Below are 22,920 nucleotides of genomic sequence, written 5' to 3'. Positions count from 1 at the left end.
CTACAAAAACAGAGACATACTCTCTTTGAAAGATCATTCCTAGAGTTCACAGACAATTTGAGCATTAATAAGATGATCTTATTTGGGAAATTCGCATTTGAAGTTTCAAAACTTAAAACTAATTTTATGTATCTATTAAAAAAATCTTTATTTGTTGAATTAGTTACAAAAAAGTAAACTGATTTTTATAACTCTATCCAAACAATTTTCTCCTGAGTCCCACCCAACAATGAAACTTGGACACTGGGACCTAAAATTGAAGAGGTGATAAAAATGAACATATTATCTTTCCCTCCTCAACCTTATCTTAGCCTTGATCCCTATCTCACTAAGTGGCACCTTCATACTGCCAGGTCAGCATAAGTCAGACATCAGATGGTCATTCTTTACTTCTCTCCCTCACTCCCATATTCAGAGTTACTGAACTCTACTAATTTTACCCCCGATGTATCTCTGGAGTCCATCCACTCCTTCCTGTCTTCACTAATACAATTTCGGTCTGAGCTACCACTATGCCTGAGTCTGCAATGGCAAATTATCTTGTCTCCTGCACTGTGACAGCATTTTGCTATTTAAGCTAACTAAAAAATCAGTTCCTCAGCCATACTTGTGCTCAAGAGCTACAAGGGGCCTTGGTCACAGCACTGGAAGGAAGATGCAGAACATTTCCACCACCACACAAAGTTCCAGCGCCAGCGCCACTCCAGTCTATCCTCCACGTAAATGCCAGAGCAGCCCTTGTAACATGTGAATTGAATCATCCCTTTCCTGATGCCTTTAATGTTGAAGACTCAAATCCTGGGTGTCTGGAGACCAGGGAGGCCCTGCACGATCTCAGCCTTCCCTATGTCATCAATCCTGCTCTCTACCCTCTAGATATACTGACCTTCTTTCGGGTTTTCAAAACAATCAGACTCCTTCCCACCTCAGGGTCTCTCAGGGTATTGTTCTCTCTGCCTGAAGTGTGCCCCCTGACTCCTCTCCACTTCCTTTGGTAATCCTTACTCACATTTCATGTATCAGACTGCCCACCAGGCTCTCCATGCACTTTCTCACAGCACACATTTGCCACATCTACGCTTTCATGAAATGGGGACATTTATTGTGTGTGTGTCTTCTCCATGAGATTATGGTTCAGGAAGGCAGGGACTAGACCTGTTATGTTTTCCAGTCCACGTCAACCCCTAAGGAGTATCTTGCACATAGTAGGTACTCAGTAAATAACTGACAAACAAAGCCAAATTCTTTTAAGTTAATTTTATTAAGGACTACATCTATGAAACCTAGAAGGGATTTATTTTTAATGTGTGATTTTCTTTTGCGGAAAGCCCAGAATTACAGTTTGTTTTATTGTAAGATTAGTATTTTTATAATTCTAAGGCTGATTCTTAAAATAGCAGTTTGACATGACCTTTACAGCTTCCTAAACAGACAGCCACAGAAACCTCTGACATTTACAAACTAAACGGACTAAGTACTATCTCATCAATAAGAAGCCTGTTGTTATAAACACGATCACAGGAGACACATGCAAGTGAGGCATGGTAAAGCAAATCTCTGTTCAGTTACTTTCAAAATAACAGGGACTAAATGAAGTAATAGGAAATGATGGCCATGATTCAGACATGTCCTTTAGAGTTAAAGCAATGAGAGTTGAAAACGAACAGCCAGAAGCAGCTTCATTTTCTTCCCCCTTGGGTTATGATTCTATAATGGAGGAAGAGGCAAACTTGGACATTTAGTGATTTTTTTTAAAAAGGAAAAGGGTTTACATATTTGCTTTAATGCCAGTTAGTTTTCTATTTTTTTCACCTATAAAATTTTTATATTTGGAAAGAATCAAAATAAAGGAACATAAAGGAATATGGAAGAGAAACAAGAAAAATTCTTTTTTAATAATTTAGTATTTCACTCACTAAGCTCCCCCCGACCATGTCTGGATGACTATTTGTGTTGGCAACAAAGTCCTGTGTAAACATCTTAGTGGCTGTAAGAGAGAACATGCCTCATTTTATCAGCAGGAAAGGACTGTCTACTAGAAGGAACATATATGGTATTCTTATTCCCAAATGCTCTAAACATAATGTGTATGACAGCCACTCAAATATTATGCTCTTCTATAAAAGGGGTAATTTATTCTTTTCAATAGGAATAGGTCCCAGAAAAGGATGTCTGCTACTTTAAAAGAGAAAAAAAAAAAATCAAAAGAATCCAGACAAAAAGGATTATATACTCAATATCTTAACCCTTTAGTTTTATAGACTTCATCTGAATGTGAACTTCTCTCTTCAAAGCAATCCCCCAATGATGCTCAAATGTACAAAATACCACATTTTATCCATATATATAATACTGTGTTACTATATGTATATATAATATGGTGTTACTAAACACACACAATGTTGTCTCTATTAATTGAAGAAGGGTGACAGTTGTTCAGTTTATAGACATGGAACCCATCTTTGGCCTCAACAGTCATGACATATTATTAATGATCAGGACTAGATGCTGCCTCTCAACCACAGTTGAGGAGCAGGAGCCAAATGGTTCAGAGAGAAAAACAGAGCCATTACTAACAGGAGAGGCAGGAGTTAGATTGGATACATACTGCATGAGTATTCACAAAATTCAAGTAAACTTCTACTAGCTGTAAGACACCATGTGCTGGCTTAACAAATATGACGAAGTCACTGTCCTCAACAGTTCTAGATCCCTAGGAAGATGGATATGTATATGAGCCATTAGGAAAAGGACTGTGATAGGAAAGTACCGAAAGTGTTGGGATCGGGGAGGAAGATGGGGACAAGCAGAGGAGGAGTGGGTGAACAATTTCCAAACAGTGTCTTGAAGAAGGCCACGAAGAAGAAAGGGTGATTGAGTTGGCTCGTGGTAGAGTTAGAAAAACAGGAAAAGGGCTTCAGGGAAAAGGCACAAAAGCCAAGACCCAGATATGGCCAAGCAGAACTTGATTAATGAAGAAAAAAAAGTGCATCTTCCTCGTGGCTGGAACATTGGATGGGGATGGAGGAAGAGAGGCAGGAGACGCATGAACTCTATTTGTTTTTCCATCAGGAAACTGGCCCATAAGCAATTCAATTACAAAGGGCCCTCTGTACCAGGAAGCATGGACAAATACATAGTACACTGGTGACCCAGAAGGTGAAACTGAGATGTTCCAGAACAACTGACTCTTTTTGTCCTTCTTCATAGTGATCTCTAAACCCTATAACACAGGAAGGAGAGAGCAACTCACAGAGACTTTTCTTTAAATTTTGAAATCTTTCATGAGGATAACTTTAAAAATACTTTTCCTTTCAGAGAATCATATCTAGTTATCTTGAATTGAGAAAGTTACTCAAGTTCTATTTTCCCCAAATATTGTGGTGGCCTTCACATTTTTAACCTCAGTATGCTTTAACAATCTTAAAAATGAATACACATGCTGAAGAATCCGTTTATGTAATATCTATCAATATTTGGGCTTCCCAGGTGGTGCTAGTGGTAAAGAATCCACCTGCCAATGCAGGAGACACAAGAGGCATAGGTTCAATCCCTGGGTTGGGAAGATCCCCTGGAGGGCAACCCACTCCAGTATTCTTGCCTGCAGAATCCCATGGAGAGAAGAGCGTGGCAGGCTACAGTCCATGCAGTAGAGTCGGACATGACTGAAGCAACTTAGCATGCATGCATATCAATATTTACCGTATTGGAAATTAAAACAGAACTGAAAATATCTTAGTAAAGTAATAATATACCCAGTATGTTAATATATAGGCTTTTCAGAAGAATATGCTATATTTTACCCAAAAAAAATACTTAGTGGGAAGACAGACACCGTTTAACATTTTTGCAAATCTCTTTAATGTTTGCTGTACTAGAAGACAATTGGATTTCCATATCTGCTGTACATTCAATCTGTTGCTATGTGTTGGTCTGGCTGAAACATATGAAGAAAATGCAGCCTCACACACTTACGTAGTGGGAAAGCAAAGAGTATTTTGATAGTCTTTTCAGATAACTGCAGATCATTTTTTTGGTACTACAACAAAACTGAAGAGTGGTTAAAGTTTTTAACAGTTACAATGTGGAGTTAGAAATCACATCAATGAATTTTTGCACTATTACATTAAAATGCACTGGGCCATTCTGCACTTTGAATGCACTTTTTCTCACACATGATTTTGCAACATCATGCACGGTCATTTGGGACATACTGGTTCCCTGAATTATGCACAGCTTCCAGATGATGATACATTTGATTATATAGCATCAAAAAAACCCCCCATATTTGTTATATCATCACCAATCTTAGCAGAAGAATCTTTTAGTGTTGGTGAAAGGCATTAAGCTTATGGTGGCACGTGGAAAAATTTCAAAATTCTAATTATAAGCTCAAGTTTTATCTTTGGTAGAGACACTCTTTATTTTCCTTGAAGAAACATGCTCATTTTTGTGACATTTACCAATTACCCAAGTCTGAATAATCAGTTTGTCTTCAGCACTTCTTTCAAGTAAAAATGATGACTCATGAAACAGCATGGCAGCTAGTTCAGCTTGCAACTCAAATCACAACACAAGTGCTTTTCTATGAGGTTTTTCATCATGCAGCAGAAGTGTTTTGTGTATTTTTCATTTAATCATACAGAATATTACAAGGATGTGATCTACTCAGTGACTGAGATTTACTAGAATCAGTAAATGTTTTACTTCATTAACAACATTCATGAGCGAAAGTGGCATCTTTTTATTTGTTGTGGTTATCTGTAGTGAAGGACATAACCACAGACAAATCTCAAGTTACTGCCCTTCATTTTATTGCCTGAGTTTGTTAGAAGTTGGAAGTTTGTGAAAACCCTGCATTCATCAAGTCCGGCATCATTATTCCAACACCACTTGCTCACTTCCTGTCTCTGGATCATAGTTTGGTAATTTTCCAATATTTCTAAGTCTTTCACTACTATTGTATTTTTTATGGTCAACTGTGATCAGTGATCTTTGATGCTACTGTGACTTGCTAAAAACTCAGAAAATGGCTAGCACTTTTTACCAATAAAGCGTTTTTACATTAAGGAATGTATATTGCTTTTTAGATATAATATTGTACAGCTTAATGGACTGCAGTATAAACATGACTTTTATATGTACTGGGAAATTAAAAAATTTGTGTCACTTGCTTTATTGTGCTATTTGATTTACTGCAGTGGCCTGAAACGGAGCCGGCAATGTTTCTGAGGTTTGCCTGTTAGTATCTGCTGTCTCTGGCATGATTCTCACCATGGGTTTAGCAGTTTCACCCACTATTGCTTTTGCAACATAACTGCAAATGTCAACATGGTGAAAAGTGTTATTATAAAAATAGCTTTGATTGTGGAGATCCCCTGAGAGGTCCAAAGAACCTCTAATGACCTAGCAGACCATGCTTAGGGTAAGTGGCAACCTTGATTGTGGACTTATGATGTCAATGCCAAGCCTTCCACAGACAATACTAACGCAGACACAGATTTTAGCGCATTTTTTCCTACTAAATTATTTTTTAAGAAAAATACTTGTGAAGTAACAGTGAAGCATACTCATCTAATACCCTATTTAAATATAAAGAAAAAACAATCTTGAGTAAAATCTCAAGGTGTCGCTAGCATCCTTGTCACTGCCAGGCATCTCATTTAGGAGTCTTCATTTGCTCTCAGGTGCTGCTTAATCTACCACTGTTTTCCCCAATCAGCCTGAGAGCATTTCTTTCAGCTACTCTGAGTCTTTATAGCCTTGGTCAAAGTCCCTAAAGATCTTAAGTGAGGACTTCTAGCACAATACTTTCTCCTATGGTAAAGGTAGCTCTCCTGGCGAGAAGCCTTTATCTGCCGCCTTAACACTGACTAAAGAAAAGTACCCTGTTTGCTCCTTCAATTTCTCAGCCCTGAAAGATTCAGGCTCCGCTTTCATCCTGTAGCCAAGCAGAAAGAGAAAATGTTATGAAATAGAATGCTCTAACTACTCTGGGAAAATCCTGCTAGTCATTAGCACAAAGGAACAATTTTCTTATCTGCATAATCAGTTTGTTAGAGGCTATCATCCCAACACTACCCTGACCAGATCTGCCTTTCTGATTAACACCTTTAAATGTGCTTACAGATAATCAGGCTCACAGTTATGCATGAAAAATAAAACAATATAGCTCCCCTGGTAACAGTTATAGTCTGCCTTATGACAGAAGCTTATTTATGAAGGGAACTTTCCTCTTTTCTAAGGATTCTCCAACAAGATTTGGGCTATTTTGGTGTTCCTTCTCTCTGTTACTAGAACAGTGCTGGGTACTATAAAGAGCTAAAACAAGGCTTAACTCTTGACTTACATTGAGCCCACTGTCCACTATTGGGATTCAGATAGTTAGGGTAAAGGCCTTCTGGTTTTTCCAGGTTGTTCAGTACTGTTCGAATATTCATTACCTACAATAGAAAATGAAATGTTACTATGAAAAATCTAAAGAAAAAAGTTTGGTGCCATTCTTCTCTTTCTTGATTACCTTTTTTCCATGTTAGAATAAAAGTTGATTTAAATGATGCAGTATTAGAACAAAGATAGTTGCCACCAGCTTACAAATAATTACAGTAAGTGAATATAGTCACACTGATTACCATATGTGAGATACCATATAAAGAAGTAGAATATATCAGTGGATACACTGGATAAACAAAGTCATTACTGTTTTGGAGTTTGCATCCAGTGGAGTGAGATAGCTAAGAAACAAATACGTCAAGTGGTAATAAAATCTATAAAAAATACAAAAGGGTAATGGGACAGATAGGAGGTGGTGAGGCTGCATTCGGTTAGGGTGCTCTGGGGAGGGCACTGGGAGAGTGTTTAAGCACAAATTTAAAGGATAAAAGAGGAAGCAGTGCAGAGCAATGCAGGAGCAAGTACACAAAAGCCCTGAGAAGAGAGTGGGTTTGGCAAGACCACCGAGGCTGAAGGTGAGGAAGCAAAGGAAGCCAGGACCCACACTGTGCAGGCCTCTCAAATCATATCTTAATCTGAGGAAGATGCAAAGCCATTGAAAACTTGTATTTTTACAGGATCAGTGTGACTGAGGGTATGAGAGGAAGTGGTAGTCAGACAGCTACTGCACAGTCCAGGTGAGAGATGATGGGTCCCTGAGCCAGGGTAATGCACAGGGGATGGGACAGAAAAGATTTCCTGCTGGTTTGGACCTGAGGTTTATAGAAAGAGAAGAACCATGATAACTTCAAGAGTCTTGGTCTGAGCCCTTGGGTAAACTGAGGTGTCTTTTCCCAGACAGTAAAGACTAGAGTAGAAGCAGGTGTGAGGCGTTTTAAGTGGGACTTGTCTGAGCGACCTCACAGTGCAGATGTTGAACAGGTACTTGGCTATAGAGCTTGGAGTTCAGGCGCCAGGTTGGGACTGGACTTACAAACGTGGAGGCAGTCAACATACAGATAAAATGTCAAGTCATGAGACTGGGGAGAATAATGGAGAGAGTGAAAGTAAAAAGAAGAGCCCCCAGTTTGAGTTCTGGGCTTTTCCAGTGTTTAGAGGTTGGGGTGATAAGGAGGATCCAACAGAAGAGAGTGAGAAGGAAGCAACCTAGGGGAGTACTGTGTGTCTGCATCCAGGGCCAGAGAAAGCCTCCTCGAGAAGGAAGTGATCCAGCGCATCAACGCTGAGAGGGCGAGGAAGACGGAGAGAGACGAGAAAGGTCCCTGGATGTGGCAACAGTGTGGCTTGGAGAAAAGCCCGGCAGGAAAGCGCTCCAGGGAGTGGGAGTCAGGCAGAGACGACAACAGACACAGACAATGCGCCCAAGGGACGCTGCTGTAAAGGGGAGCCGACAAAGCGGGGTGAAATCTAGATAAGGGCAGAGTGGTGGCGTGGTGGGTGTGTTTCTTGAAAATTAAAAATCAATTCAATTGCTACCTTGCATTTGTAAAACTGAGCTTAAAAATTCTTCCACATGTGTGGTTCACATAGTCCACAAAACACTGTTTTTGAGAAAAGGGAAAAAATTCAGAGAGGTAAAGTTACTTACTGGAGGTGCAGAGAATCAGACATGTAACTCAGGCCCTCTTGCACTGTTAGAATAGTGCCATGAAATAGTGCTTTATAGTTTGGTTACAAGCAGTGCTGCATGTAACAAAAATTCACGAAGGGCTCCATTAGACTTGGTTGTTCTTTTCCACATTCCATATGCCTAAATCTCCCCAGAGAGGATATTTTTCTATAAGTACTCTTTTGCAATGCAGGTTCGACTGGAGAATCTCACCTTATCAGCAAAGATGGGGTTTCCCGATAAGTAGCTCAAGTGCATAAACTCCAAGTGCAGAGTTCCAAATTCTGCCAAAATACTGCTTCCTCCTGAGGCCCAGGGCCAGTTCCTTCCAATCCCACTACAGAAGAGAAGAGAGTGAAGAGTTATGGGTCAGACTAATTCCATGTTTTTGCAGCTCTAAGCAGCAGAAGCTAAAGAGACAGTTCTTGAATAACAACATTTCAGCTAACAGATCACTTTATATATTTTAAAATATTCACTGCTATTTTCCTTGGCTACTGGTTTCAAGCTTTGACCCTTATCTCCAGATGGAAAATTACTTTTGATGTAAGTCAGAAAGAAGTTGTGGTTTATCTTAGTGAGATGCTTTTAGAAAGAGTTAGTCCCAAACGTACACTGACACAGAAACGCATAAGCGACTCTTGAGACATGGTCATACCCTTGGGTATAGTTTATTTTGGGAAGGCTATTTAAAATGTCAAACACAGGTGATAATTCAAATAGAGAATAACGCTAATGACTCTACTGACCAATAAATTCCCTTGCAGAAGCTGAAAATCCATATTTTGGTTTTCATTCAGGTTCACATTTATTGTATGCCTAATATGCAGATGACACCACCCTTATGGCAGAAAGTGAAGAAGAACTAAAGAGCCTCTTGATGAAAGTGAAAGAGGAGAGTGAAAAAGTTGGCTTAAAGCTCAACATTCAGAAAATGAAGATCATGGCATCTGGTCCCATCACTTCATGGGAAATAGATGGGGAAACAGTGGCTGACTTTATTTTTCTGGGCTCCAAAATCACTGCAGATGGTGATTGCAGCCATGAAATTAAAAGGCGCTTACTCCTTGGAAGGAAAGTTATGACCAACCTAGACAGAATATTGAAAAGCAGAGACATTACTTTGTCAACAAAGGTCCGTTTAGTCAAGGCTATGGTTTTTCCTGTGATCATGTATGAATGTGAGAGTTGGACTATAAAGAAAGCTGAGCGCCGATGAATCAATGCTTTTGAACTGTGGTGTTGGAGAAGACTCTTGCGAGTCCCTTGGACTGCAAGGAGATCCCACCAGTCCATCCTAAAGGAAATCAGTCCTGAATATTCATCGGAAGGACTGATGCTGAGGCTGAAACTCTAATACTTTGGCCACCTGATGCGAAGAGCTGACTCATTTGAAAAGACCCTGATGCTGGGAAAGACTGAAGGCAGGAGGAGAAAGGGTGACAGAGGATGAGATGGCTGGATGGCATCACTGACTCAGTGGGTTTGGGTGAACTCCAGGAGTTGGTGATGGACAGGGAGGCCTGGTGTGCTGCAGTTCATGGGGTCGCAAAGAGTTGGATATGACTGAGCGACTGAACTGAACTGAACTCTTTGCCAGGGACTACAGTAGGACATTGGGTTCAAAGGATTTTTATAGTGAACTAATCACTCTTAACTGCCTTCTAGTATAATGGGAGAGAAAGACCCAAGCATAAATAATTCTAATCACTTACGATAAAAACTAAGTTAAATGTGTGAAGTGTTCTGAGCGCCTAGAGCCAGGACATGCAATTCAGCATGGTAGTGATCAAGATGGCTTCTTCAAGAAGAGTCTTGAGTTGATTCTTGAAAGGTAAGTAAGAAATAGTGAGGGAAGAATGGACAGAGAATCCAGACAGTGAGAGACTCATAACAGAAGGGCTAGCCAGGAACTGGAGGTAGCTCCAGAGACTGGTAAGTGGGGGGAGGGGAAGGCGGGAAGGAGAGAAGGCTACTAAGTTGAAGCCAAATCTTGGAGGCTAGAGAGCCTCTTGATGAGGATGAAAGAGGACAGTGAAAAAGCTGGCTTAAAACTCAACATTCAAAAAACTAAGATCATGGCATCTGGTCCCACCACCTCATGACAAATAGATGGGGAAAAAGTGGAAGCAGTGACAGATTTTATTTTCTTGGGCTCCAAAATCACTGTGGACAGTGACTGCAAGTATGAAATTAAAAGACAGTCACTCCTTGGAAGGAAAGCTACGACAAGCATATTAAAAAGCAAAGAAATCCCTTCCCTGACAAAGGTCTAGTCAAAGTTGTGGTTTTTCTAGTAATCATGTATGAATGTTAAGAGTTGGACCATAAAGAAAGCTGAGTACTGAAGAACTGATGCTTTCAAACGGTGGTGCTAGAGAAGACTCTTGAGAGTCTCTTGGACTGCAAGGAGATCAAACCAGTCCATCCTAAAGGAAATCAACCCTGAATACTCATTGGAAGGACTGATGCTGAAGCTGAAGCTCCAATACTTTGGCCACCAGATGCAAAGAGCTGACTCACTGGAAAAAACCCTGATGCTGGGAAAGACTGAGGGTAGGAGGAGAAGTGGGTGACAGAGGATGAGATGGTTGGATGGCATCACCGACTCAATGGACATGGCTTTCAGCAAACTCCAGGATATAGTGAGGGACAGGGAAACCTGGTATGCTGCAGTCCACAGGGTCACAAAGAGTCAGACACAACTCAGCAGCTGGTCAAAAACAACACCTGGAGGCTTGTGGATTTGTCCCTTTCCTCTCTTTCCAAGTTGGCTCCACTGACACCCTGCTCCTGGTGGACCCTAGGTTTCCCACCTGCTTTGTTTTTCATCTGAGGCATTCACAGCCCTGGGTAAACCCTTCTGTTCCGTCACTGCTTCTGCCGCGGGGCTTCTAAGGACACTCAGGAAAAGGAAAATAATGACGACAAACTGGTATCTGACATGGCATGCCTTCCTCTTACTCCCTGTTTCTTTTTAGAAAAATCTAGGTTTTGTTTCTAAAACACAGATTTATAGTAAGCCTAATAAAAAGAAATAAAAGACAGAGATCTGAAAATATTTATTTTAGAAAATGCCTTACACTTACTAACTTCTGGGACTGAGAGTCAGTTTTTATTTTCATGGTTGGCTTAGGTAAAAGGAATGGCCAGCCATCCAAATAGGATGAACAGCTACTTTCAAGTTTTATTAACATATGGCAAATACATAGAGTAATTGGTCATTAATTTGCTGTCATGACATATTATTTTTTTATTCTAACCGTTCCATCACTGACCAAAGTCAATAAGCCTATTTAGCAAAACTACAAATTTCCATGTTCCAGAGAATCTATAAAAAACAAAGCCACAAAATCAAGCAAGGGGGAACAATGACTCCGTGCTAGAGAAGGAAGAGGACGGCACATTTCCAGATCTTCAGGGACTAGTTCAAATTCAGGGTATCAGAGGGTGTGGGAGGGCACTCAGATGCAAAACAAGCAGTGCAGGTTCTAAATAAAATTCAAATTACTTTTGTATGCTGGTATTTGCTCTCTGCTATTAATGTGGTTAATCAAGAGAATATCACATACACACTGAAAATTTTTCAATATGTGAAAAAATAAAGATTTTTAAAAGGGTTATATATATATATACACACACATATATATATGTTCTGTCTTTCTCTGTCTTTGCACTCATTCATATCAGAAGGAAAACAGTACTGTATCACTAATTATACAGGAAGCAAAACATTAAAAGTGCTAGCAAAGGATGTGTCATATGAACAGAAAGGAAGCTGGGCTCCAAATGCATGTATTATGCTTATATGAAAGTATAGTTTTGGTTGCCATTCTTTCAACCTACAAAATTAATATATTTCAGTAAAATTATAAGATCAATGGTTACACTGGCTCGTAAATGTAAGTCCTGAAAGGGTTTCAAGAAATCAGATAAGGCATCATTACATCTTTATATTAAATAAGGTCAAAATGAATTTCATTTGAGAGCGTAAGGGATTTTCAATATCTTTACCTTTAGTTCTGTTGTCACAGTATCTTAAAGGAAATCATCTTCCTTATTTTTATTTTACAAGCACTAATATTTTAGAAAAGTGTTTTAAAGATAAAATAACAGTTTGTGCTCAGAAACTATAAATTCCATAAGGCAAGCATGAAAGGAAAGAATACTTAAATACTGCCAATCTTGTTATAGTGACTGCATATTAAGCCAAAATGATGACTCAGCATATGGAAATACATACAGAAAGGCAATTAACATGATGTGAAGAGCTGCTAAGTGTTTGGTTCAAAGAATCCTAGAATAGAACTTCAAACTTTGGTATCATCCTAATTTCATTTATCTCTGTTTCCTCCAATCTTCAGTTCTTCCATTTTAAAGTGGAGTATTATTTAATACATGCATCTCAACTTTTAATTTAAAACATCACAATTCTACAAAGGTAATAATTCTTTGAAAATAAAACATCAGAAAATAACTGATTTTGGCAACTGCAATTAGAAACATGTCTTTTAAAAAACTGAGCTGCTATGATTCTTTTGAAAATATGGATTACTGTTTTGTTGCTTTAGAGACTGTAATTTGAATGTGGTTTATTAGCAGCTGTAATATACTTCCTCATTCGATCGCACTCAAAAGCAAGAAGGTATAATTATTTACTGAACTTATAACTCTGATAAGCAATGGGCGTTATGTGTTTCCATTCTTTCTCTTGGGAATAGTTAACAGCACCAAAGAAAGGAAGTACAGTAGTAATGATGCTATTCTACTCACGTTTGAATCCTGTGAGATTCAACTCAAAAGAGATGCAAACTCTTTTGCCAGAGCTTATAATGAATCAAGTAGCTGGAGGATTGTTCAGGATTGATGGTATACCCCCTCAAATTAATCTTAAATCCAGGTACCTGAAGTTATATGTTATAGTTACTTCCCAGATACAATTTAGAACATTAACAAATACACCTGTTTTCTTAATATCGTCAAATGTAACAAAGAATTTATAGACCTGAACAATTCTAAAAAACTGCCAGATGAATATACAAGCAAAACATTAAATGGTTATAAAGTCCTGTTCCAGACTTTAAAGTTACTCTTCCTTCCTGCCTGCTCTTCTTTATAAAATGGGAAATGGGCCAATAAAGACATTTCTTGAGGATTCTTGCCTGAATAATTTCTGATTAGCTGATTAGTAAACAAACTCTTTCAAGTTCACAGTCCAAAATACAGCTTATTCCTTGGGGCTATAGAGTTAACAAGTTTTGGAAGAAAAAAAACTTCCCATATTCTATATATCATTGTAAAGCTTTACTTCTGTTTGCAAATGAAGGGGCACACGAGGATATTTAATTCAGAACAGCAGATAATCCAATATTATTCCTTTTGGATTTTAGCACAAATTAGGAAAAAATAATTAGAAAGTTCATGATGACTGTTTCATTTAAACGAATTCCCAAAGCTAATTGATTTCCAGACTAAGCAATTTCAGCTTCACTTATTACAAATGCTTCCTTCCTGCAAAGGTTCGCACAGTGCCAATCTTTCAAGTTTCTAGCCTAAGACCTTATTAAGACTTGGACTACAATTCCAAGGACTAAGACTAGACATGATTCCACTGTAGCTCATGCACAGAAATTCTGACTGGGGAGCACTGATCTCCTGAGGGCTATCCTTCCAGGGAAAGCTGTTTTAATAAAGGGCAGTCACTTGACTGAATTAATTCATAATTCAGTACTTAACTGTTTCTGAATACTAGCATGTAGATTATACCTCTAAAGAATTTTCATACTTAAAATTTTTTAACCAAGGGCCCACATAACTTTTTAAAAATTATCCAGATCTTGTTCCACTTTGCAGGTATTTAGTTTAGACAGAATTGGAACTGAATAGTTATTATTTTAGTTTATTCTCACCCTCAATACTGCTGTCCTTGTACTTGACCATCTTGGATTGGAGGATAAGCTCAGGGCTACAAAGACTGAGATGTTAAGTCCTCTCTAATTCCATAACGGATTTGCTCCCAAGATTCAAAGATGCTAAAACTCTGTTTTCCAGCTGCTCTTTAGGTAAGGCCCCCCTCCTAACCACTTTCAACAGACTGAAAATAAGCTGAATGTACTTTCTTCCCCATTATGGGGCACATGGAATATCCTACCATTAGGTCAGGGAACCCCACCAAAAGGCAGTACTAACGAGAAAATATTCCAGTGACTTTAGGATGTGTGAGCATGCTCATATATTTACTTTATCATACTTAAAAAAATCATATTCTACTTGTTTGCTTTAAATATACATATTTTTTCACAGACATTTCCCACGCCAATCAATGTACATCATTGTTGTTGTGGAGTACTGAATGCAAAGTATCTGACTGAATGGATATATTCTAATTTACTTAAATATACACTTACTGACTCAGTGACATGAGTTTGAGCAAATTCCGGGAGATAGTGAAGGACAGGAAAGCCTGGTGTACTGCAGTCCATGGGGCTGCAAAGAGTTGGACATGACTGAGCAACTGAACAACAACAAAAGACCCTGATACCGAGAAAGATTGAGGGCAGGAAGAGGACGAGGTGGCAGAGGATGGGACAGTTGGATGACATCACCAACTCAGTAGACGTAAGTTTGAGCAAACTCCACGAGATAGTGAAAGACAGGTCCCTACTGATGGACACTGAAGCTAATTTATTTTTTATTTATGATTTTACCACTATAAATAATTTGCTGATAAGTACAGACCTTTGATAAAGCTAACTTACTTTTACATAAAAAATGTTGACATCAATTCCAGCTGGAAGCTGTTAGCTTGTCTGAACTGATAATGAGGATAGGCTTGGGAATGTATACTGGAGGCATATATGTCCACTGTTCACAGCAGCACGCCACACTTCGCTGTCTTTCACTCTCTCGTGGAGTTTGCTCAAACTTATGTCTACTGAGTTGGTGATGCCATCCAACTGTCCCATCCTCTGCCACCTCGTCCTCCTCCTGCCCTCAATCTTTCTCAGTATCAGGGTCTTTTCTAATAAGACAGCTCTTCGCAACAGGTGGTTGGAGCTTCAGCTTAAGCATCAGTCTTTCCAATGAATCTTCAGGGTTGAAGTCCTTTAGGATTGACTGGGTTGATCTCTTTGCAGTCCAAGGGACTCTCAAGAGTCTTCTCCAGCATCACAGTTTGAAAGCATCAATTCTTTGGTGCTCATTCTTCTTTATGGTCCAACTCTCCCATCTGGTACATGACTACTGGGAAAACCATAGCTTTGACTAGACGGACCTTAGTTGGCAAAGTAATGTCTCTGCTTTTTAATATGCTGTCTAGGTTTGTCATAGCTTTTCTTCCAAGGAGCAAGTGTCTGTTAATTTCATGCCTGCAGTCATCATCTGCAGTGATTTTGGAGCCCAAGAAAATAAAGTCTGTCACTGTTTCCACTTTTTCCCCATCTGTTTGCCATGAAGTGATGGGACCAGATGCCATGATCTTAATTTTCTGAATGCTGAGTTTTAAGCCAGGTTTTTACTCTCCTCTTTCACCCTCACCCAGAAGTTCTTTAGTTCCTCTTCACTTTCTGCCATAAGGGTGGTATCATCTGCATATCTGAGGTTGTTGATATTTCACCCGGCAATCTTGATTCCAGCTTGTGAGTCATCCAGTCTGGCATTTCACATGATGTACTCTGCACAGAAGTTAAATCAGCAGGGTGACAGTATATGGCCTTCACATACTCCTTTTCCAATTTTGAACCAGTTTGTTGTTTCTACCGGTTCTACCTGTTGCTTCTTGTTCTATACACAGGTTTCTCAGGAGACAGGTAAGATGGTTTAGTACTCCCATCTCTTTAAGAATTCTCCACAGTTTGCTGTGATCTAGACAAAGGCTTTAGCATAGTCAGTGAAGCCGATGTTGCGTTGCAATTCCCTTGCTTTTCTATGATCCAGTGAATATTGGCAATTGGATCTCTGGTTCCCCTGCATTTTCTAAATCTAGCTTGTACCTCCAGAAGTTCCTGGTTCACATACCGTTGAAGCTGAGCTTGAAGGATTTTGGACATTACCTTGAGAGCATGTGAAATGAGTGCAAATGTATGGTAGTTGGAACATTCTTTGACACTGCCCTCTTTTTCTGCCTTGCATTGTATGGGTCTATGGCTCATCTTGGGGCTTCCCTTGTAGCTCAGTTGGTAAAGAATCTGCCTGCAGTGCAGGAAACCTGGGTTCGATCCCTGGGTTGGGAAGATCTCCTGGAGAAGGAAATGGCAACCCACTCCAGTATCCTTGCCTGGAAAATCTCATGGACAAAGGAGCCTGGTGGGCTGCAGTCCATGGGGTTGCAAAGAGTCGGGCACGACTGAGTGACTAACACTTACTTATGGCTCATCTACAGATCAAGACCAATGAAATCAGCACAGACCCCAAGTCTTTGATTCTCTGTATGCTATACAATAGTCTCTTTCCATAACCAGAATGGCCAGGATTTCTCCCTTCTACCTGATTCTAAATCCTTAGGGAGACAGATTCTGCTTTATGCACCTGTGCAACCTCAATGTCTAAGGCACTGCCAAGAAAGAGAGGTGCTCAGTTCAAGCTTCATGTAATAAAATTGAAAAAAAAATTAACAAAAGGTGTTTATATTGCCTCCTCCCCCTAATTTATATAATCCTACATTAATGTCACCATATACCTGCCTGCTCAAAGCCAAGTTAAGAAAAAACATAGTCGCTGGATTAATCATATAGTTTTCTACCATATACTTGAGGTAGCCTGAGGTTGTGATTTCCAAGAACTTAGAGGTGAAATGAGGAAAATATGCAAAGAATGGTAAATTTTATGAAGGCTAAATTTTATTCAATTTAATGACTTTTTAATTCTGAATCTATGTCTTTCCTATTTTTGTGATGTTAAGCTTATCTTTTTCTTCCCAAATGGAATAATGATGATAGGAGGTAGTTTTCCTTTTTGTTTTCTTGAGCATCTTTTTTTTTTTTTTTTTAAATGAAAAAAAAAAATGGTGGCAATGTAAGGCTGGTCTCTCAATAACTGGGGAAATTTTACCAGGTCCATGAAAGCTAAAAATCTGGCACCACTAATTGTAAGATACAGTCAAAGCTACACAGCAATTACTACTGGAAAGCTCACTATCAGTTACACCAAAAAATGGATGATATCGAGGTAATCAGGGCTAATAACCAATGCATTCTTTTAAGCAACATTAGGTAAATTTAGATATTTTTCTTACCATCTAATGGAAATCTAACCAGCCCAAAGAAACTAGATGGTTAGTTAAACTGCTTTATCATTGGAAATGGTAGTTTTCTTAGTTTTGAATTTTTGCATAAGAAGTATCACACAAACAAAAATGTGTGTATAGCTTGTGGGAAGAACAAACAGACTATGGGATTACTCTGAACAGATGCTGGAGAATAAAGCTACCAGCTACTGCATTCTCATTTTCCTGCCTTCTGCCTACAACGTATGCTTCCAAGACTGTGGAAAACGGTGTTATGAAATAGTGTGGCAACTAAAGGTTTGAAAACATAAAGATAAGGAAAAATTAAGACAAAAGAATAAAGAGGACAATACAAATAAAGAGGAAGCATAAATTGTTGAGGAAAATTCAGCAATAAAGACAGGTGTCCTCAACGGAACATTACCTACTACAATAAAATCATCGTCTGTTCTGTTCTGACTCTCACTGACATCCTTATATAAAATAGAATTGTGCTAAAGAATCATCTGTATATAATTAGCTGTATGCTGCCTGGTGACATCTTCTTTGTTATTTATTTTTCCACATGCTGAAATTCATCTCTCTAACCAGAGAATAAGATCTACAGGGGGAGAGAAAAATCTTTTTTTTTTTTAACCACCACTCCTCCTTCAAAGAGATACTCACATAGTATAGGCCATAATTTGATGTTTGATGCATTTATATATTAGGGTAACAAATTTGCTTCTAATATTACTGTAATTAAAATTCTGAGTAAGGTTTATTATAATTAAAATATTTATATGTATTGATACTTTCAGTTTATGTTTACCTTTAATTTACAAGTGTGAATATTTTCAGTAATTGAGATTCTTTTTATTATAGGAAAAAGATACTAAAAAAAAGTAATCTCCTAAAAACTTTCACAAAGTAAAAATAATCAAAATGGGTAAACTACATGGTCTGAACCTTTGGTAGTCTCCTAATCCTGATACGAACATTCACAAAATATTTCAAAATACTAAGCAAATAGTTGGTGGAACTTTGATAGTAAAACTGCCTGTTTCCCAGTAGAATATTCAAAATATGAGCACTGACAAACACAACTAACTTTTAAAATCTATAATGTGTGTTAGTTCTGTAAAATTCCACAATGAATACATGAGTATAATATTTTGAGACCATTCAGTCATATTTGTTTTACCATTAAGGAAATAATCAGATAAATGAGTGCCATCACAAAAATGTAGCTTTTGATAACTTTAACGGTAGAAAACATTATAAAATGCTAAAATGAAAATATCAAAATAACATTTCAAAGTTAGAAATAATAGCCACCCTCATTTTATCTATTTCTGTAGTTGCTAAGTCATGTCCAACTCTTTGCAACCCCATGAACTGTAGCCTGCCAGGCTCCCCTGTTCAAGGGATTCTTCAGGCAGGAATACTGGTTGCCATGCCCTCTTCCAGGGGATCTTCCCAATCCAGGGATCAAACCCAGGTCTCCCACATTTCAGGCAGATTCTTTAACATCTGAGCCACCAAGGAAGCCCAAGAATACTGGAGTGGGTAGCCTATCCCTTCTCTAGGGGATCTTCCCGACCCAGGAATGGTTAGGCTTTATATTTCATATAAAGTTCAGTGCAAATATGATGGCTCAGAGAATTTTATGTAATTAATAGGCCCCAAACACTGCTTTTTGGATCTTCCCCTGTAGCTCAGTTGGTAAACAATATGCCTGCAACGCAGGAGACCCAGGTCGGGAAGATCCCCTGGAGAAGGAACTGGCAACCCACTCCAGTATTACTGCTTGGAGAATCCCAAGGACAGAGGAGCCTGGCAGGCTATATAGTCCATGGGGCCTCAAGAGCTGGACTTAGTGACTAAATCACAACCAAATACTGCTGTTCTTAACCCACTGAGGATAGGGTTTGGTGATGTTATGAAAAGAATATATAAGAAACAGAGGAATCTGGAATGAAGGGGAGAGACAAGACTTAGGACAATCAATATTAGACTAAGGTTAAGACCACACTTTCCAGGTAGATCTGGCCTGAAATGAGCTGTTGTGAAATAAAGCAATGAACTAGTAGGGGGATTCCAGGTTTTACGGATTGGGGTTACTCTTGGTATAAAATAAGTCTTAGAGCTCTGATGAGTGTCGTCTTGTTCCATGAATGCCAATTTAAAAACAATCACAATGTTTATGCTCTCTTCCCTGCCTCCCTCATTCAAAATGAACATGCTCTCCTAAGGTCCTTGGGGAAAACGTACTTTCTTGGAATTTAAGATGACCGACTTCAGTTAAGGGTAGGATTCCAATGTGGAAAACGGCACAATTATCATGTAATGTTAAGTACCAAGAAGAGAATAAAACAAGCTGATGAGACAGAGTCTGATGGGGAGCCGTTTTAGATGGGTTTTTTGGGAAGAGCACATTAAAGAGGAGATTTTCAAGTGCAGATGAGCAAGATAAAAATCAATCTGTCAGTGAGGACCTGGGAATGGTTTCTGCAAGTGCCCTAAACGGGGACATGACTCTGCAAAGCGTGAAAACAGGTTGTGTGGCTGTAGTGGCAGATCACCCAGGACTGGTAGGACAAGCAAGCAGGGCCTTATTCTAAGTGCAATGGGAACTCACTTAGGGTTTTAAATAGGAAGTGACTTGCATTATTAAAGTTCACGCTGGCCACTATGTGAAGCCAAGACTGGAAGTAAGCAAGCAAGTGCAGGTGTTCAGGCAAGATCAAGCTGGTGGCCTGCACGGGTGCTGGCAGTGGGCATGGACAGACGAGGGATTCTGGCTATGTCTGGAGGAGGAAATGGATTTGGGGATGAGTGAAGACCAGAATTAAGGCAGATTTTTAATTTTTTGGATTTAGCAGCTGAGGGAGTATTGATGCCACTTAAGAAGATGCAAAAGACTGACATAGGAGAAGCCATGATAAAGCATGAGTTCTCTTTTTTGGAGTTTGCTATAATAATCATCATTTATAATTAGAAGGACAAAGCCAAATTTGATCATTTTAACTTTCCTTTTTTAGTTTTTTTATAAAGATCAATTTAAGGAACTTTTACAATGCTTTTCCTGAACTCTAAAAATTGTGGAAATAACATGAATATGGCAAAAAGTTGAAAACATAGAAAAGAATATGTAATCAAAACAAAATCTGCATCATCTTCTAAGTCATAATCCTAATGGATGGAGCAGCCTGGCAGGCTGCAGTCCATGGGGTCACAGAGTCAGACACGACTGAGCAATAACACCTTCATTTCCACTAATTATTTTTCAGAGAAAACACCATCAGGAATTTACTGAAATCTCGCCCCAAATTTCCTAATGCATGGTCACTAGACAAACTTTTTAAAAGTATAAGTGGAAGTATGCTATCTGCTACTGCTACTGCTAAGTCACGTCAGTCGTGTCTGACTCTGTGCGACCCCACAGACAGCAGCCCACTAGGCTCCCCCTTCCCTGGGATTCTCCAGGCAAGAACACTGGAGTGGGTTGCCATTTCCTTCTCCAGTGCATGCGAGTGAAAAGTGAAAGTGAAGTTGCTCAGTCGTGTCCGACTCTTAGCGAGGCTCCTCCATCCCCACCAGGCTCCTCCATCCATGGGATTTTCCAGGCAAGAGTACTGGAGTGGGGTGCCATTGCCTTCTCCGGGAAGTATGCTATACATATTACTATACACTGTGCTTCACGGAAGATTTAAGTATCTTGGTGTTCTACCATGTTACAGCTGCATAGTATTCCAGGGTATGGGTATATAGTTACTTATTCAATCATTTGTCTTTGGTCTCAAGTTTTGCTATTATAAACAATGTTGCACATTCATCAGTAGGTCTAAAGAATAAAATCTTACAAATGGAATTTCCAGGTCATAAAGAGTATGTTTAAAATTTAATGAACACTACCCAATTACCTTCTAACAAATTGTCCCAACACATATTCCCTTTAAGCGTGCATGAGAACATTCTAGCTACTAACTCTGGGCATTTATCAAAATTTTGAAACTTGGTAAATTTGCTAGGTGAAAAGTAACATCTTAATGCTATTTTAATTTGCATTTCTTTATTTATGAGCTTCTGATGTTCAATGGACAATTGCATCTTTCTCTGAGAAACACATGTTTATGAAATTGTTTCATGTACAGATTGGACAAAATGTTCTCCATTATCATTTAAATGCAGCTTTTTTTCTCCTGTATTAATGGGGAAATATTGATGAAACTACTAAATAGTTTAATAGTTTAGTTGCTGCCTCTATTTCTGTTACTTTTTAGAAATTAAAAAAAATACAAGTATTATATAAGAAACAATGTAAAAATGAATTGAGAAACAGTTAAACATTGAATCCCTATGCTTAGTTGCTCAGTCCTATCTGACTCTTTGTGACCCCATGGACTGTAGCCACCAGTCTCCTCTGTCCAGGAGATTCTCCAGACAAGAATACTGGAATGCATGCTCTCCTCCAGAGGATCTTCCCAACCCAGGGATCGAACCCAGGTCTCCCACATTGCAGGCGGATTCTTTACCATCTGAGCCACCAGGGAAGCCCAACAACACTGGAGTGGGTAGCCTATCCCTTCTCCAGGGATCTTCCTGGTGCAGGAATCAAACCGGGGTCTCCTGCATTAAAGGTAGATTCTTGACTAGCTGAGCTACCAGGGAAGCCCACTGAATCTCTACCCCCTTGTAATGTTTCCCACCTGTGAATCCTAGTTAACCAGTGTCTTCCAACCACATGCATACAAACATACAGATATATATCTATACAGATATATGTCTCTCAAGGATTTGTGCTTTTCAATAAAAGAGATTACTTTTACATAAACTACTTTGTGAGGTACCTGTCTTAATTAACAGCTTATCACAGACACTTTCTGGGATAATCATTTTTAACAGCTGCATAATAATATTCCATAGAATGGATAATCACATTTCATTAAGCCAGTCCTCTACTGATAAAACAGGTAGAGCTCTTCAAATTTTTAAATACTGCAGTTATGCCATGTTAACCATCCATACTCATACTCATGCTTATAGGAATAGCTTTTTACACATTAGGAAAACTTGCTTTTTATCTAGCATGTGTTTTGCTAATTTTTCCCCAAGTTACTGTTTGTCATTTGATTTGGCCTTTTTTTTTTCTATATTATTTTTATTTGGTAACATTTTCAATTTTTTCCCTATATATTCAATAAGTTCTGGCTTCTGTGCCCTATTTATAAAGTCTTCTCACTCCAAAATTATGCTTTAAAAATCCTGAAAATCTGGGCAATAAATCCTTTTTTAAAAAAGTTAGATTCAACAGTGAAAACCAAAGTATTATTGTATATAAGTAAGCATAAAATTTACATTTTAAAACTATAAATATTTTTGCTTCTTAGGTCATGTAATACTTTAGAAAAACTGTAATAGGGTCACCTGTTCAATAGCTTAGCTAATTATAGCTGTTGAATATTTAAGTTTCTAAAGTTAATTTTCTTCAGTATTTTTTTGGATCCTACTGCAAATTTAGTGATTTATTTCCTCCCTATAGAGATTTAGTAGTTTCATCAATATTTCCTCATTAATAAAGAGAAAAAAGCTGCATTTAAATGTAATGGAGAACATTTTATCCAGGAAAACAACAGAGAGGCTATAGGTAAAT

General features: G+C 38.7%; 1 protein-coding gene across 1 annotated transcript in view; it reads right to left on the bottom strand.

Annotated features, from left to right (window-relative positions):
- The window catches only part of MAN1A1 (mannosidase alpha class 1A member 1), a 171,138-nt gene that overhangs the window by 17,061 nt on the left and 131,157 nt on the right, over positions 1-22,920 (bottom strand). Inside the window, exons 7-8 of the mRNA XM_069599127.1 lie at positions 8,276-8,399; positions 6,350-6,443 (exon numbers count right to left, since the gene is read on the bottom strand). Coding sequence (XP_069455228.1) covers positions 6,350-6,443; positions 8,276-8,399 — 218 coding nt within the window. The remainder of the gene's footprint in view (positions 1-6,349; positions 6,444-8,275; positions 8,400-22,920) is intronic.

Source organism: Ovis canadensis, chromosome 8 (assembly GCF_042477335.2).
Source record: "Ovis canadensis isolate MfBH-ARS-UI-01 breed Bighorn chromosome 8, ARS-UI_OviCan_v2, whole genome shotgun sequence".
NCBI lineage: Eukaryota > Metazoa > Chordata > Mammalia > Artiodactyla > Bovidae > Ovis > Ovis canadensis.
This window is presented reverse-complemented; position numbering and strand designations above follow the sequence as displayed.